General features: G+C 51.9%; 6 protein-coding genes across 6 annotated transcripts; 4 read left to right on the forward strand and 2 right to left on the reverse strand.

Annotated features, from left to right (window-relative positions):
- Nucleotides 1-789: 789 nt before the first annotated feature.
- On the forward strand, nucleotides 790-2483 carry P153DRAFT_360675 (FAD/NAD(P)-binding domain-containing protein; the record flags this gene model as incomplete). The annotated part of the gene is made up of 5 exons (XM_033666932.1): nucleotides 790-976; nucleotides 1028-1577; nucleotides 1631-1694; nucleotides 1740-2101; nucleotides 2153-2483. The coding sequence occupies 5 exons, from the start codon at nucleotides 790-792 to the stop codon at nucleotides 2481-2483; spliced, it is 1494 nt and encodes a 497-aa protein (XP_033519448.1).
- An 828-nt stretch (nucleotides 2484-3311) lies between these two features.
- On the forward strand, nucleotides 3312-4431 carry P153DRAFT_370382 (uncharacterized protein). Its single transcript, XM_033669027.1, has one exon. It carries the CDS (start codon nucleotides 3689-3691, stop codon nucleotides 4271-4273), a length of 585 nt encoding a protein of 194 aa, XP_033519449.1. The 5' UTR covers nucleotides 3312-3688; the 3' UTR covers nucleotides 4274-4431.
- Nucleotides 4432-4507: 76 nt separating this feature from the next.
- On the forward strand, nucleotides 4508-6014 carry P153DRAFT_370383 (NAD(P)-binding protein). Its single transcript, XM_033669028.1, has one exon. The coding sequence runs from the start codon at nucleotides 4863-4865 to the stop codon at nucleotides 5823-5825; it is 963 nt and encodes a 320-aa protein (XP_033519450.1). The 5' UTR covers nucleotides 4508-4862; the 3' UTR covers nucleotides 5826-6014.
- A 123-nt stretch (nucleotides 6015-6137) lies between these two features.
- On the reverse strand, nucleotides 6138-6733 carry P153DRAFT_300633 (uncharacterized protein; the record flags this gene model as incomplete). Its single annotated transcript, XM_033664343.1, has 2 exons — nucleotides 6138-6595; nucleotides 6667-6733. 2 exons carry the CDS (start codon nucleotides 6731-6733, stop codon nucleotides 6138-6140), a joined length of 525 nt encoding a protein of 174 aa, XP_033519451.1.
- A 3503-nt stretch (nucleotides 6734-10236) lies between these two features.
- P153DRAFT_389913 (uncharacterized protein) lies at nucleotides 10237-11095 on the reverse strand (the record flags this gene model as incomplete). The annotated part of the gene is made up of 2 exons (XM_033670881.1): nucleotides 10237-10898; nucleotides 10993-11095. 2 exons carry the CDS (start codon nucleotides 11093-11095, stop codon nucleotides 10237-10239), a joined length of 765 nt encoding a protein of 254 aa, XP_033519452.1.
- A 221-nt stretch (nucleotides 11096-11316) lies between these two features.
- P153DRAFT_400557 (uncharacterized protein) lies at nucleotides 11317-13966 on the forward strand. Its single transcript, XM_033671836.1, has 2 exons — nucleotides 11317-11663; nucleotides 11714-13966. The coding sequence occupies exons 1-2, from the start codon at nucleotides 11373-11375 to the stop codon at nucleotides 13778-13780; spliced, it is 2358 nt and encodes a 785-aa protein (XP_033519453.1). The 5' UTR covers nucleotides 11317-11372; the 3' UTR covers nucleotides 13781-13966.
- The last annotated feature ends 26 nt before the right edge of the window (nucleotides 13967-13992 follow it).

Consider the following 13992-nt stretch of genomic DNA (forward strand, 5'->3'; position numbering starts at 1 on the left):
TCCACCCAGTAATGTTCCTTTGATAGGACTAATGGGCATTCAGAACTCTGGGCACAGTATCTTGGAACTGTAGCATCCGTGTACATGCTCTGCAGATCATTCCACACCCAAAGAAGCGCCTGGGGACAGAACTTTGCTTTTCCATTCGTTCAATCGTTCCCAAGACAATGGCCTGGGAAGTTCATCATATTAGTCACGCTCGGTGTCTTGTGCGAACTTCCTCCGACAGAAGTAAATATAAGTGTCATGGAAAAACAGGGGTAGCGGCGCCTTGTGTTACGAGAAACTCAACGAAACCACGAATCTGACAGTGGGTATCGTTGAACGCCAGTTGACCATGTCACAATCACTTGCTGCATCTTGCATATGTGCCAAGATCGGAAATGACAATTTCAAGCTAGAATCTACAGCCCAGATCTCAAACGGCCTGATCTAGCGTGCCGTAGTCTTGGCTCGACGGAGTTGTGGGGATCCATAGCGCGGGGCTAGTCGACGGGCCCTGGTAGTGTCATCGACATCATTCCATACCCAAACGAGCCGTGTGCCTGGCAATCGTAAGATATTCTTACCGATCATGCTCGGCTTGCTACCCTAGGTCCATGCGGGAAGCCAAACAGTACGGCTGCGAGGCACGTCGGCATCACGGACTTTCAGTGGCTTCGTCATCTGAATTCCCCAGTTCCGAGTTGTGTCGGCACGTTGTATGATAAATGGAGTACATGTCTGGAGCTTGAAGTCCATTGATTCTCTACACTCACACAGTACAACGAAAGGACACACTAGAACATCATGCCTCACGCACTCACTTCCCGTGACTCGACGATGGAGTCGAAGCCACTTGGGTCTTACCCGAGCACCGGCATCGACGTCCTTATCGTGGGCACTGGTCTTGCAGGTCTTGTTGCTGCATTGGAATGCACGCGCAAAGGACACAACGTACGCGTTTTGGAACGAAATGCCGATATCAACACTGCAGGTCAGTAACCTCTTGCTCTTGGAATGACACCATGCTGATTCGAGATAACAGGTGATATGTACTTCATGGGTTTGAGTGCCACACGTTTCTTGAAGCACTGGCCCGAGCTGCTCAAGGAATACAAGAGAATCTCACTCCACAATGCCTGGATCGAAACGTTCAAGCACTCTGGCGAGGTCGTCATTCCACCAAAGAAGGTCGCAGACCGTCTACGAGCTCAGGGATTAGATCCAGATACACCACCTGGCGAGTTCCAAATGCGTCCCCTCGTCTATAAGATGTTCGTGAGCGCTGTTGAGGAGCTTGGTGTGTCGGTTGAATTCAACTGCAAGATTGTTGATTACTTCGAGGATGAGGAAACAGGCAAGGGCGGGTGCGTAACTGAGGACGGGAAGCGGTACGAGGCGGACGTTGTTATTGCCGCTGATGGTGTCGGCTCCAAGAGCCAGAAGTTGGTCGGTGGACAAGTTCGCGCAAGACCATCCGGAAGGGCTATGTGGCGCGCTGCGTTCCCGATCGAGCACCTTGACAAGAACCCCAAAGTCAAGGAGTTCTTCAAGATCATGCCAGGCAACGAGTCAATCGTGCGCACATGGCTAGGGTATGTTAAAGTTCGGAACTTGGAGAATTTGAAGCAGTACTAACATTTTCCAGTCCTTCCACGTATGCTCTCACACTGACTCGCGAAGACGTCATGGTGTGGATCATGAACCACGACGTAAGTAATCGAATTCCCGAGATGTGATTAAAACTAACATCACAGGTCACCGGAACCGAGAAGGAAAGCTGGAACAACACCATCGAAAAGGAGGAAGTTCTCAAAGGCATGGACGAAATGCCAGGAATGGAGAAGCACAAGTGGGCGCCCATCTTCAAAGAGTTGGTCGACGTCACTCCTCCAAACACCATTGTCAACTTCGAACTTCTTTGGCGTAACCCGCAACCGAGCTGGACATCTCCCCTCGCGCGTGTCATCCAGATTGGTGACTCAGCACACTCCTACCTCCCAGCGTCTGGAAACGGTGCTACACAAGCTATCGAAGATGCCATATCACTAGCTTCATGCCTGCAGATCGGCGGCAAAGAGAACATTCCACAATCAGTGCGCGTTCACATCCGTTTCCGGTAAGTTACTCCTATCATTTCACAGTGCGCACTTCGAACTAACAATCTTAGTTTCATCCGCAATTCTTGCGCTCAGAAGCTTGGTTTCTCCAACGCTGAGTTGCTACAAGATACCGATTGGGACAAGGTGAAGCTCGACCCGCGTCGCGCAGCACCCAAGCTACCAAAGTGGGTTTGGAGTCACGACCCAGAGGCATACGCATACGAGAACTACACGAAGTCTGCTGAGAGCATGAAGAAGGGCATCAAGATGGAGGATGAGACAAGCTTTGAGCCCAACTATCCCAGGGGATACAAGTATGAGCCCTGGAGCATCGAGAAGGTTATGGAGGATATGAGGGCAGGCAAGCCAATTGACTTGGGGCCTGGAGACTGGGAGTAAATGTTTGACGAACAGCATAGCGATATTGGAGTTTGACTGGCTTGACGTTTTCTGCAGTTCTAAGATAGGTTAATTAGCGAGCGAATATGACTTGATCAGTACACGAGGTTTCTACTGCAATTATGTGCCCAAGCTCGACAACTCATTCACAAGATCCTTTCCTAATACCTTGTTTCCTGTCTATGGACTTTCCGATAAGCAAACATGTCGGCTCCATATACGGGATGTACCATACGATGCTAGCGCCCCAGCCTCGTCGTTGATTTCCGGATGCATCTTTGTCGATCTGGCCACCAGTTCATCGGACCGACGCGAGGCGTTCCGTTCAGTTCAGCCTGTCGCCATCCCCTGCGTCTTCTCAAATTGGGCTGCATAACAAAGCGCTGACACCAAATCTCGATATCTAAGTGTCGAGCATTTGATGAGGGCATGCATGCAACATCATCTAGGCTTTCTAGCGATGGTAGAGTTCATAGTGTTATATTGTGAGATCAGAGACTAAGCATATTGCTGTGAAGTTTTCTGACAGGATTACTGAGTTCACGACTACACACCGGGTATGGCAGAGAAAACACAGGAACGATACAAGGATCCATCTTATCTCATTCGCCTTCCTGCAAGCCATTATCGTTTCGTCTGCCAGCATGAGGATTTTCGGCAATACTCATAAAGCACACCTTATCTCTCATCGCAGTTGCAGTCTCCGACTCGCCGTCTACCATGCATCTGGAACCGGTGCATTGGGTACCGTGCACTAGACTTGCCGGCTAGAACCAACACTCCTACGGCTCTCCAACGGCATTCTGAAACTGAGGATGCAATTCGTCGGTCCGACGTCTTACGGGCGTTGGAAGTCGATGACGGTTCCAAACCGCGCTAACCTTACATGGAACATCATGGCGCTCTAAGGTACCGGTACTCTACACACAATTAGCGTTTACGTGTTTTAATCCGAATTGATGTTGGGACTCGGAACACGATGGATTGAATGTCCGCTTCTGCATCGATTAACGGGTTTGTGCATCGGTAGGAACGGACTTGATGATCGCATCTCGAAGCGCCACGTTTGGCACCAGTAGGGCATGCACACGTGATATCGCATGTTCGACATTCTACAGTTGAATCTATTCCTTCCAACATTCAACCATCTGCCTATCCAAACACAAACATAGGCGCCGAACCATCCTATCTCCAATCTATCCAAGATGTCCGACCTTCAGTTCAGTCCCTCGGAGATCCGCCTCGCGACTGCAACACTCGCAGCCGTCATGGCCCTTCTCCCTGCATTGTACTTCCTCTACCCATCACAGAAGCAAGAGTCAACCGAACATGTCAGGACCTTCAACAAGTTTCTCAAAAGTTACTCGACACTGCGACCACAAGCCCTGACAGCGAATGCATCCCGAGACTTCAAGCATGCGGTCCTCCCTGCGTCACTCAATCTTCCACCACGCACGCTACAACCCTTTCAGCAACATGCAGGCATGATCTTCTCGCTTTTCGCCGCCTTTGACATGATCCCGCAGCCAAACAGGACGCAGGAGGCAGTGCACTTCAGCAAGGAGACAGACACAGTGGTTGCACATTGCAAGATGGGCGGGAAGGTGAACGGGGAGAGCGAGATGGGGAGGAAGCTGATTGCGAGCGGGATTACTGAGTGGTGGACTGAATGTGTTTTATTTGTGAAGATGAGCAAGGATGGGACGAAGATTTTGGAGGTTAGGGAGTTTGTAAATAGCGCCAAGGCAGAGGAGCTGCAGAAGCGGTTGAGTGGGGTTTTGAGTGATTGATGGGGGGAAGTTTGTAATGGAAAGACACCTGTGAGACGCGTTAAACAGCATCTCACCTATTGCTTGACGGTACAGCCTTGTTTCTGTGTGAGCATCAGTTTGATGCGTTGTAAGAACGCAGGTGGATGTCCGAATCATAACGTCATCGTTAGTCGGTGGGAAGAACAAATAATTGCCGCCGCTAAGGGAGTGCCGTTCAACCTCTCAGCGTCGGTGGACCGTAACATCACCACCCGGAACGTGAAGTTTGTTTACGCCATTTCCTGCCGGCGCCCTCAACCCCGACCTTGCTTCAGTGCTTTATCGACATGCCGACCAGTTGTAGACCATTCAGTGCAAGCGTCACTCACATGTGGGTCGTACAAGATTGACGAAAATAGTACTGATCTCCAAATTGCGGGGCCGTGTCTGCTGCTACTCCATCTGGCTTCTTGTTGAGTACAAGTTGATTGTGACTTTCCGTACAACATAAATCTAAGACACCTCGTTGATTTTAGTTACGGGTGGTTTTGATCAAGCATTTATCTATCAAAGGACAGACCTTCTAATACCCGGCAAAGACATATCCAATAATCGCCAGCAATACACCATGGCCACCACAAAATCCATTCTCATCACCGGTGCCACAGGCAAGCAGGGTGGCTCCGTTCTCAAGCAACTCGCAACACATCCTTCGAGCTCTCAGTTCACTCTCCTCGCTGTCACGCGCAATGCTTCAGCTGCCTCTGCACAACGCATCACAGAGAACCATCCCGGCGTTATCCTCGTTCAAGGTGACTTGAACGATGTTCCTGCCCTGTTTGCAGCCGCCAAAACAGCTCTGAAAGAAGCCGGCAAAAGCGAGCAGATCTGGGGTGTATACTCTGTGCAAATCTCCATGGGGCCCGGCGTCACCGTCGAGAGCGAAGTCAAACAAGGCACGCAGCTCATCGACGAGTCGCTCAAAGAAGGCGTCACTCAATTTGTATACTCGAGTGTCGACCGTGGTGGCAACGAGCGCAGTTTCGAGACCGGGACACCGATCCCGCATTTCCAGAGCAAGCACACAATCGAGCAGCACTTGCTTGAGAAGGCCGGGAAGGAAGGGGAGAACATGGGCTGGACGATTCTGCGGCCCGTGGCTTTCATGGACAACTTGGCACCTGGGGTTCCCACCAAAGTCTTCCTTGCTGCGTTGAGAGACACACTGCAGGGCAAGCCGCTGCAGTGGGTTTCGACTGAAGACATTGGCCTTTTTGGTGCGACGGCATTTGCGGAACACGAGGAGTGGACTGCGCGCACTGAAGGGCTGGCTGGTAGTGAACTCACGTTTGACGAGATGAGTGGGTGCTTCGAGCGGGTGCTTGGGTTCCCTGCGCCGGCGACGTACGGTGTTTTTGGCTCTGTGCTCAAGTGGGCGGTTACAGAGATGAGCATCATGATAACTTGGTTTGCTACAGATGGCTATGGTGTTGATATTGGGCGCCTGAAGAAAGAGGAGCCACGGCTGTGCGACTTCGAGACATGGCTGAGGGAGAGGAGTGGATGGAAGGCGCAAGCAATCGCAAAGTAGGTACTTCAACGCTGGAGTCTGAGGTGTAACTCGTGAGTCTATGGAGTTGATAAGTTGTCTATAATTCAAAGTTTTCTGGTTCTTCCAACCATCATGTTTGGCATTCGTTATCAAAAGACATGATGGTATAGTAATAGTGACATTGTCCTTCTTCGAATGTAAATATAGACTTAATATCACAACAAAAAGATCAAAGGTAAAGGTAAGACGTATTGTCCATTGTAAATAGTGCTACTACCCAACCTCAACCATCGCATGGAATACCCTCTCTAGAAATGCACACCAACACCCAGCCGATCCAACACCAAACATCTACAAAGACAGCAAATTCCACAGCGCCAACCCCCCAGCAATCGTCGGCGTAACCAACCTCAGCCTATTCCAGCTCGCCCATTTCCTCGCCACAGTCTCCGCCTCAACCAGCTCCTTATCATTTGCCCTCCCCGCAAGTGCCTCCAACTTATCGTTCAGCGGCTGCATATTCAGCGCCGAATGCAGAATAGTAGTCAAATGCATAATCGCCGCAACGCCAAACAGCTTCCAGTCGCTCCGCGCAAGAGCGCCCTCACTGTACACCGCGTAGCCCGAGTACGCGTAGCCCAGGAATCCGAGCGTGGAGATGGGCCGGAAGAACTGGTTTCCTACGGTCCAGCAGAGAGGCCATTGGCGGCCGAGGAGGCGGGCGCGGTCTTTGTGCGAGGGGGAGTTTGCGGCGGGGAAGTCGACTAGGAGGGCGGGGACGGTCATGAAGGACTGCGTGATTGCGTTTCCTGGGCGGGTGTGTGAGTTTCTGCATGTTTGGGCTATGTGTGTGTGTGTATCTGGGGGAGGGAGTGTTTACCAGCCAGGATGAACGAGAAGGTGATGCAAGTCCCCGCGATACCCTTGACGATGATGTTGTCCGACATGATGATGATGGTTTCTCGCAGCGTCTTCTTCTTCTTCTTCTTCTTCTTGCTCTTATTACTGAGATGTGTGTAAGATGGAGAAAAAAAGTTACAATCGAACTGCGCGTATGAAAGGATGAAACTAAAAAAAACAAAAAATGCCAGCGCGTACTTCGAACTTTCAAGACCCCGCCCTCCAAAACATAAACAACATCGGCATCCGCGTTCGCAGCTATCGATCTCAACGCATCTCCACCCGCCGACCGAGACGCCTGCCCTAGCGCAACGTTAGAGCGAGTTGATCCACATGTCTGTCCGTTCGCGATCGTCCCGTCGTTGGCTCGGTATTCGGTTCCCCACACCTGCGTGGTTGTTACCCGGCGCAGGCCAAGTCGCGGTTTTGCCGATTACATCATGACCTTGCTTTTCGACGTTGTACGCGCCCGGTGGTGCCTGGGGTCGGAGGTCGTTGGTGCCGATGTGGTGTGTTGGCTCCTACGCGGCGTGTGATTCGGCGGTGGCAATCAATGGATTCATACATAACATCTGCATTGGGTTTGTTTTCGGGTGCAGATTATTGACATTCGCATGTGTTGTGCATGGGTACGTCAAGGCGTGAGTATTCGATTACTTACGCAATGAACCATGCCGAAGTTGGCTTAGTACGTTCACCATCTGTTAGGGCCTCTCGAATCTCCAGTCGCTTTCGTTGTTTCACCTCTCCTCTGATCGCACAAGCGAAAGTATATGTGTGCTAGAACTACCAGTGCATCACTGTGTCACGTAGGGCAGAGGCACGATCAAGGTTCGTAAATGTGTGTATTGCGCGAGTCTATCTGAGAACCAAAATATGCCAACGAGATGTAAAAGCCAAACCCCTGAGAAAGTACATGACAGTCACACTTAGATGAGTGATACGGAATTTCCATCGTCTATGGAATGAAAAAAATCTAGAAGATGAAAGGTAGGAAAGAGACTCAAGAGCTAGACTCGGTCATGTCTTACGAAGAGGAAATAAAAAGATCTATGGACGTAGAGTAGAGCTGATGAAGAAAGCACGAACAATGAGACCGGGAGAAGCAATGAAACGCAAGGAGGGGAATGAGATGGAAATACGGCTGCAGCAAGAGAGAGAAACGACGTCCACGCAGTTGTGGAGAACGAAAGAAACACTCAAGAAATAGCGTATGCGATAGGATCGATACGCTCAAACCTTGGGTTGTCCACCTTGACTTCACCATCCAGCTCCTCGGCCAGACACAACGGACCACTCTCTCGCGGACTCTGTTCCTGCCAAAAGTCAGCAGCGGTACCATCGATGGTAGAACGACGAGAAACATACCTCCGCACAAAGCTTTCGCGCAGCCATAGTTTCATCGAAGAGCTGTTTTCCTACCTCCATAACCATAGCCTTACCATTCTGACCAATGAACTTAAAGTCCTTGATCTTTTGCTTGAGAGCAGGAACGAGGATGTCGCAGTCAGCGAGGATCTGGTTCTCGGGCAGCGAAAGACACTCGAGGGGAAACCAGGAGATCTGTGGCTTGCCGTCCTTGGATCGGCCCTGCGTGCCTGCGAGTGGAAGGTACCCGCTCTCGAAGGTTAGGTTGTACTCTGTGTTTCTGTCGTCAGTCGTTTCTGCTCTAGATCCGCAAAAGAGGTGCTTACCTTGCTTGAAGTACTCGTAGACTGTGCGGCCGTCTTTCAGGTTTGTCCCCGGTCCGGCCAACTGGAGCGTGATGATCTTGAGAGGGCGGTCCCAGGTGTCGGTAGTCTGAGTTGATTTGGAAACCCGAGGGTAAGAGCGACATACTTCGAGGCCAGTGAGGAGCTGCTTGATGGATGGGAGGAGTTGAGTGATGTTCCCGCTGTTCATGTTGTGACCGAAAATGTCAGATAGAAGTTCCGTCACTGGTTTTCTTCCAGGCGAATCCGACGCTCCTGGAACCTTTGCAACGAGGTCGAAGTCAAGGTGAAGTTGTTTCTGCTTTCTGTCGAACGAAAGCTGATTGCGCAGCAAGATAGGATACTCGGTCGAGTGAAGTGAGGTTTGGGACTCGTAGCCTTGGATCATAGTCATCATCGTAGGGGTTTGCTTCGCTTGCTTCTCGATTGCGAGAGGGATCCCCAAGAAGAACGTATGAGGAAGATTGCAGCTTTCCTTCATCCCTTCTCTGGTGTCGGCGCGATCACGAATCAGATCTGTAAGACTCTGAACGTACAGTTTGTCATTCATGTCGGATTCAGCCAGATGCCGAACTGCCGTGATCTTGCACTGTACGAGTCTGTCGGTATGTTTGTTGTTCTTTCCTTTGACTGAGATTTTCGGTCCATTCGTCAGTGGAATCGTGGATGGTACGAACGTGTCGAGTACGTCTCGCAGCCGCGTTTCGTCGAGCCCACTGAGAGGGACAACTACGTGGTCTACGAGGTGGCCTGCCCGAGTGTTGATGGTTATGATGTTATCAACGGAACTAGCCTTGTCTTTGAGATACCACTGCAACGCCTTCTCTCGGAATGATCGGCTGGTGACTCGCTGCCATGTGTTGTCAGTGTCATTGTAATAGACTTCAACCTTGATAACGACAAGGTCGGGTAGCTTCGTAAGTTGGTAGCTGAGTCGTCCAATAGCTGTCCTGGACTTGGGTACCCAAGGCTGTACGACTTGCTGAGGTGCTGCGAAGGACGTTCCAGGGTCAGTTAGATTTTTGCGTCTCGCTTCCTTGGCCTGCTCGTTTTTGAGCTTGGTACCCCAAGTGATCAGGAATTCATGGGCAGCGTTCATGAACTTGTCGGAAACAGTCTTGTCAGATCGACTCTGCGTCATTGTCGTGGCTTCTTCGAAGTGAAAGACACTCAGTAGAAAGAGAAGGCAAATGTATGGTAAGGCAGTTACCTTGATGAGAAAGCCAACTGAACTTGAGTTGATATCGTTCAAAGCATAGGTTCTCCCAATACTTATACACTCTGGTTCCCAATGCTGCTTGCTTCGTCTCCTCACGCTCATCCTCCTACAACGGTCACCTTCGTCTCTGAACCGCTCACTCGCTGTTTGGCACATCCTACAAGCTCCACGCATCGGATTCAAATGACCATCTAGCAAGCCATGCGCGAGATTGTGCTCTCACGTGCAGCAACCAAATAGGCTGGCGCATCACTTAGCTGATGCGTTCCTCGTATCTCTACTGATGTTTGTCTCCAAGCCCACAGGTTAATCATCCCTCTAGAATGCTTCCCACAGCTGTTTGCCATTCTTTCCGTATGATGGTGGCGCACGTGCAGATATACTTGCGTCTCATTTGTGGCTGGTTACACTCGTGAGATGACTTCAACAAACAACACGAGATAGTGGAGTATCGATCTTCAATGAACATAATGGCAAGAGAGAGGCGCAGGAGAAGTGTATAGTAAGACATGTTTTGGGATGCATTCATGATGTTGCATAAGGAGGTCCGGGACTCACCGGTCTATGCCATCTTCCAGACGCCCAACGAAGTGCCCACACATGTATATGCTATCCACGACTATGCCTTCTCCTTTGGTTCGGTGTTTGCCCTCCAAGTCGGTGTCTTGCCCGCGGCCTTCCACATGTCTTGCCTCTCGCGGAACACTTGCTCAGCCCACCCCTTGACCTCGTCACTCTGAATCTTCTGCGAAACCCAAGTGAACTCTCCCAGATCCAACTCGCATTTATGCGCCCTCTCGTACTCGATCATTTGCAATAGCAGCTCAATCTTGTCGACGTCGTGCACGAATAGACTATCTGGTGTCTCGCTATCCTCGTACTCCTGCCATATCGCCCTGACATCTTTCCCGTTCAACCCGCCGTTGAACTTGCCGAGCAGTGTGGTGCAGATGTAGTCCATGGTCTCACTCTCGCGGCGCGATTTCTCCTCTTTGGACACTGGGTCTACAGGCGTGATGTCGCCGACCAGCGATTCGGCCATGTCGTGAATGAGCGCCATGCGGCAGCACTTGAGGATGTCGAGTTTGCTGGTGAGAGACGCGGGCGCCATCATGGTGATGATGCTCATGCGGTACATGTGGTCGGAGATGCTCTCGCACTTGTCGATGCCAAAGCGGCGCCATCCTGCACGTGGGGTCGTCTTCAGGCGCTCTAGGAGGTGGAAGAAGGGGACGGGAGAATCGGTGTTTTCAGCGTAGCGGGGGGTAATTTCGGCGAGGACTGGTGGTGGGTAGTTAGTTTGAGGCGTGTGGGGGTGATATATGGGGTAAAGGAAAGTGTCGCATACGGACGACGCGCCGTCTTCATGACATACCGCTCTCGACCGACCAGGCACTCTCTTTCGCGTCTTTTGCGTCCAGTTGTCCCGCGGTGGGCGCTGGGTTGCCGTTCGTCTGGGTGGCTTCGTCGACCGCCATGGTGAATGATGCGTGTGGGGGAAATAGAATTGAGGAGAGAGAAACGGCGGGGACGGTGTGTCAAAGGGTGAGTGATATGCAAGAGGCGGGTGTTTGTACGGTGAGAGTAGGTGGTCAATCGGTGACGCTCCCAAACAAAACCACCGGCGATAACGCTAGTACCCGGCTTGGCATGCGTTGTTGTACAGCACCATGCATGTCCAACAAAACCCGCAGGGCGCCTTCTCGGCGCTATATCACGTCGAACCACGCACATGTCTCTTCTCACAGCTAGACCATGTCTCGTCCCATCTCACAGTCGTCCTCGGCCACCACCAATGTCGTCTCGCGTACCATGTCTGTCAAGACAAGCTCCAAGATTCCGACCCTGAATCCAATCCCCGTCTCCGATGTGCGCCTGTTTGTGACCAACCTGCGCCTGCTCCAGCTCGATTTACGCGACGATTGGCCCGACATTACCGTGCAAACATTCTCAGCCAAAAATGCGGACCAGAAGCAACGCATTAGCGCGACTGAGTGGGCCCTCTTCCACCTGTTCCAGATATGGGACCCCAATGAGACTGCCCAGGTATGTCAGCAAGGCACGTCCAACAACGACACATCTAACCGTCACTGTAGAAGCTCCAGCCCTTCTTTCCTCCCCTTGAACCCCTACAATCGCTGAACCTCCGAGCCGCGCTGTACCGATGTCTGAACGAGCTGAAGAAGACCGGTGTGCCGGGACGAGAGTTTATACTACGAAAAACTATGCTGGACGAATGCAAGGGCGAGAAGTTCTACGAGGTTCTGTCTCTGTTCTCCAACACAGTCCTGAAGAAGGTCCTTGCTGCGCGCAAAGGAAAACCTACGGATGCGGCAGTTGCACGGGAATTGGCCATTGCATCGACGCTATCGCCTGAGAAGCAGCAGTCCCTACTGCCACTCGCCATCGCGCACAGAGGAGCTCTCATCAATATCCTCAGGCACAAGGAAGAGAAGCGGCTACGGCTCTTGGAATTCGAGCGACTGCTGAACACCAAGTTGGACGATGTCAATAGCAGGACACAAAAGTCCAAGGACACACCACAAGCCCAAAGGCCTGCGGTACCACCAAAAGAGGCGGAGGCTGCTAAGAAGCAGTTGAAGGACAACTGGATTGGCAACCAGAAGTGGCTGGACATCATGCTGCATGGCGACGACGTACAACCAGAGGATGCGTTCCTAAACAATCGTTTCGAAAAGGTCTGGCAAATGGTCGAGACTGGTCAGAAGCTGGAAGATGCCGCTCCTGAGGCTGGGTTGCTCGAGAACCTGCAGTCAAGGGTGCAAGAACAGCAGACTAGGCTGCAGAAGTGGAAGGACTTCCACGATGAGCTACGTGAAGATAACATGGAAGCCTCTTCCACAAGCGCAAAGGCTCCCGCTGCCCCCAAACAGTTCAAGTTCGACAGCCATCTAGGCCATCAACTGCCTTCCTCCAAGCAGATCGGTGATAGGCCTGTCCAGCGACAAGCTCTGCGGCCCGCGTATCAGGATATCTTGCTTGATATGGATCACGAGTTGTCTCGCGTCGTTACTGCTAAGCCCAAACGTCCTACTATTACTCGATTGGCAAAGGGCACCTCATCATCATTCAACGCCTCGCAAACACTTGTCAAAAGCGAGACTAATCTAGACGTGGGCTCGAAACCTAAGTTACCGGCAAAACCAGCCCTCCCTACGACATCCATTCTTCCCAAGAAAAAGCCTCCGCCAATACCGCCCAAGCTCGTGCGCCCAATCTTGTCTTCAACGAATTCAACTGCGGCACCTGTTTCGGTCTCTCCTAAAGCTCTTCCAACGAAGCAAGAGTCCCCAGCACCAGAGGCACACGATGCGAAGACTCCTAGTCCTGCCTCAAGCCCACTGCCTGCAACCGATAAAACACCTTCTCCCTCCCGAGACCCCGCACCCACATACGCCCTCCAACCCCCAACCCCAATGTTCGAGCCGCCATCCCTCGACCCCGAGGAAGCCCTCGCCGAGCAAATCATAGATGCAATGGGCAACGCCACGCCCTCCCCCGTCAAAAAGCCCCAACCCCGAATGTCAATGTCGCTCATGGAACGCACCCGCATGACGCTATCCCGCACGCCTTCCTTCGACCCCTACCCCGTTCCAGAGTCCCCCGACCTCTCCCTGCCAACCATCTCAGCCCCAGAATCAGACGCAGACGCAGATGCAGACGTCGACCGCACAATCTCCCTCGTCGAACGCACACGCCTCACAATGGCAACCCGCCCCCGCGCCTCCCTCGCTGCAAACACACTCGCAAAAGATACAAGCAAGTCTAGATCCCGCGACTCGCTTTTCCCTGTGAACCAGTTCGATACACCGCGCACCAGGCGGAGCTTCGAGCTCATGGAGCAGAGCAAGAGTAGCGAGAAGACGCCGAAGGAGACCCTGTTTAGCGACGAGGTCGACTATGATCGCGTGTTTAAGAGTCGGCCCAGGATTGCTACGTCGCCGATTTTTAGCCCGACGGGGGATGGGGATGTCGACAGACGATTGGGCGAGTTCGACGACGACGAGTTTGAGGGAGAGGTTACGGGCATTGATCTGGCGGATGTGGATCGGTCCGAGGATGAGGAGGATGGGGAGGGGTTTACTATGGCGTGGAAGGATAGTCCTAGTCGACGGGCGGGAGCTACGAAGGGCGTGTATTGATCGATGTGTTCTACATTATGTACGGTTTTAGATTAAAAAGTAGATTGTTGCCTAGCGGGACGGAGTTTATGTTGTATACACGCTTTACGATATATCCATTTGATAACAATTCGAGACACGGGAATTCACGTTCACGTCTATCGCGCAGGTTTTCGTGAGGAGAGTAACCGAGATGTAGATTAGGGGGTATCGTGCTATAAACTCATTATGCA

This window comes from Dothidotthia symphoricarpi, assembly GCF_010015815.1.
Source record: "Dothidotthia symphoricarpi CBS 119687 unplaced genomic scaffold P153scaffold_21, whole genome shotgun sequence".
NCBI classification, from domain to species: Eukaryota; Fungi; Ascomycota; class Dothideomycetes; order Pleosporales; family Dothidotthiaceae; genus Dothidotthia; species Dothidotthia symphoricarpi.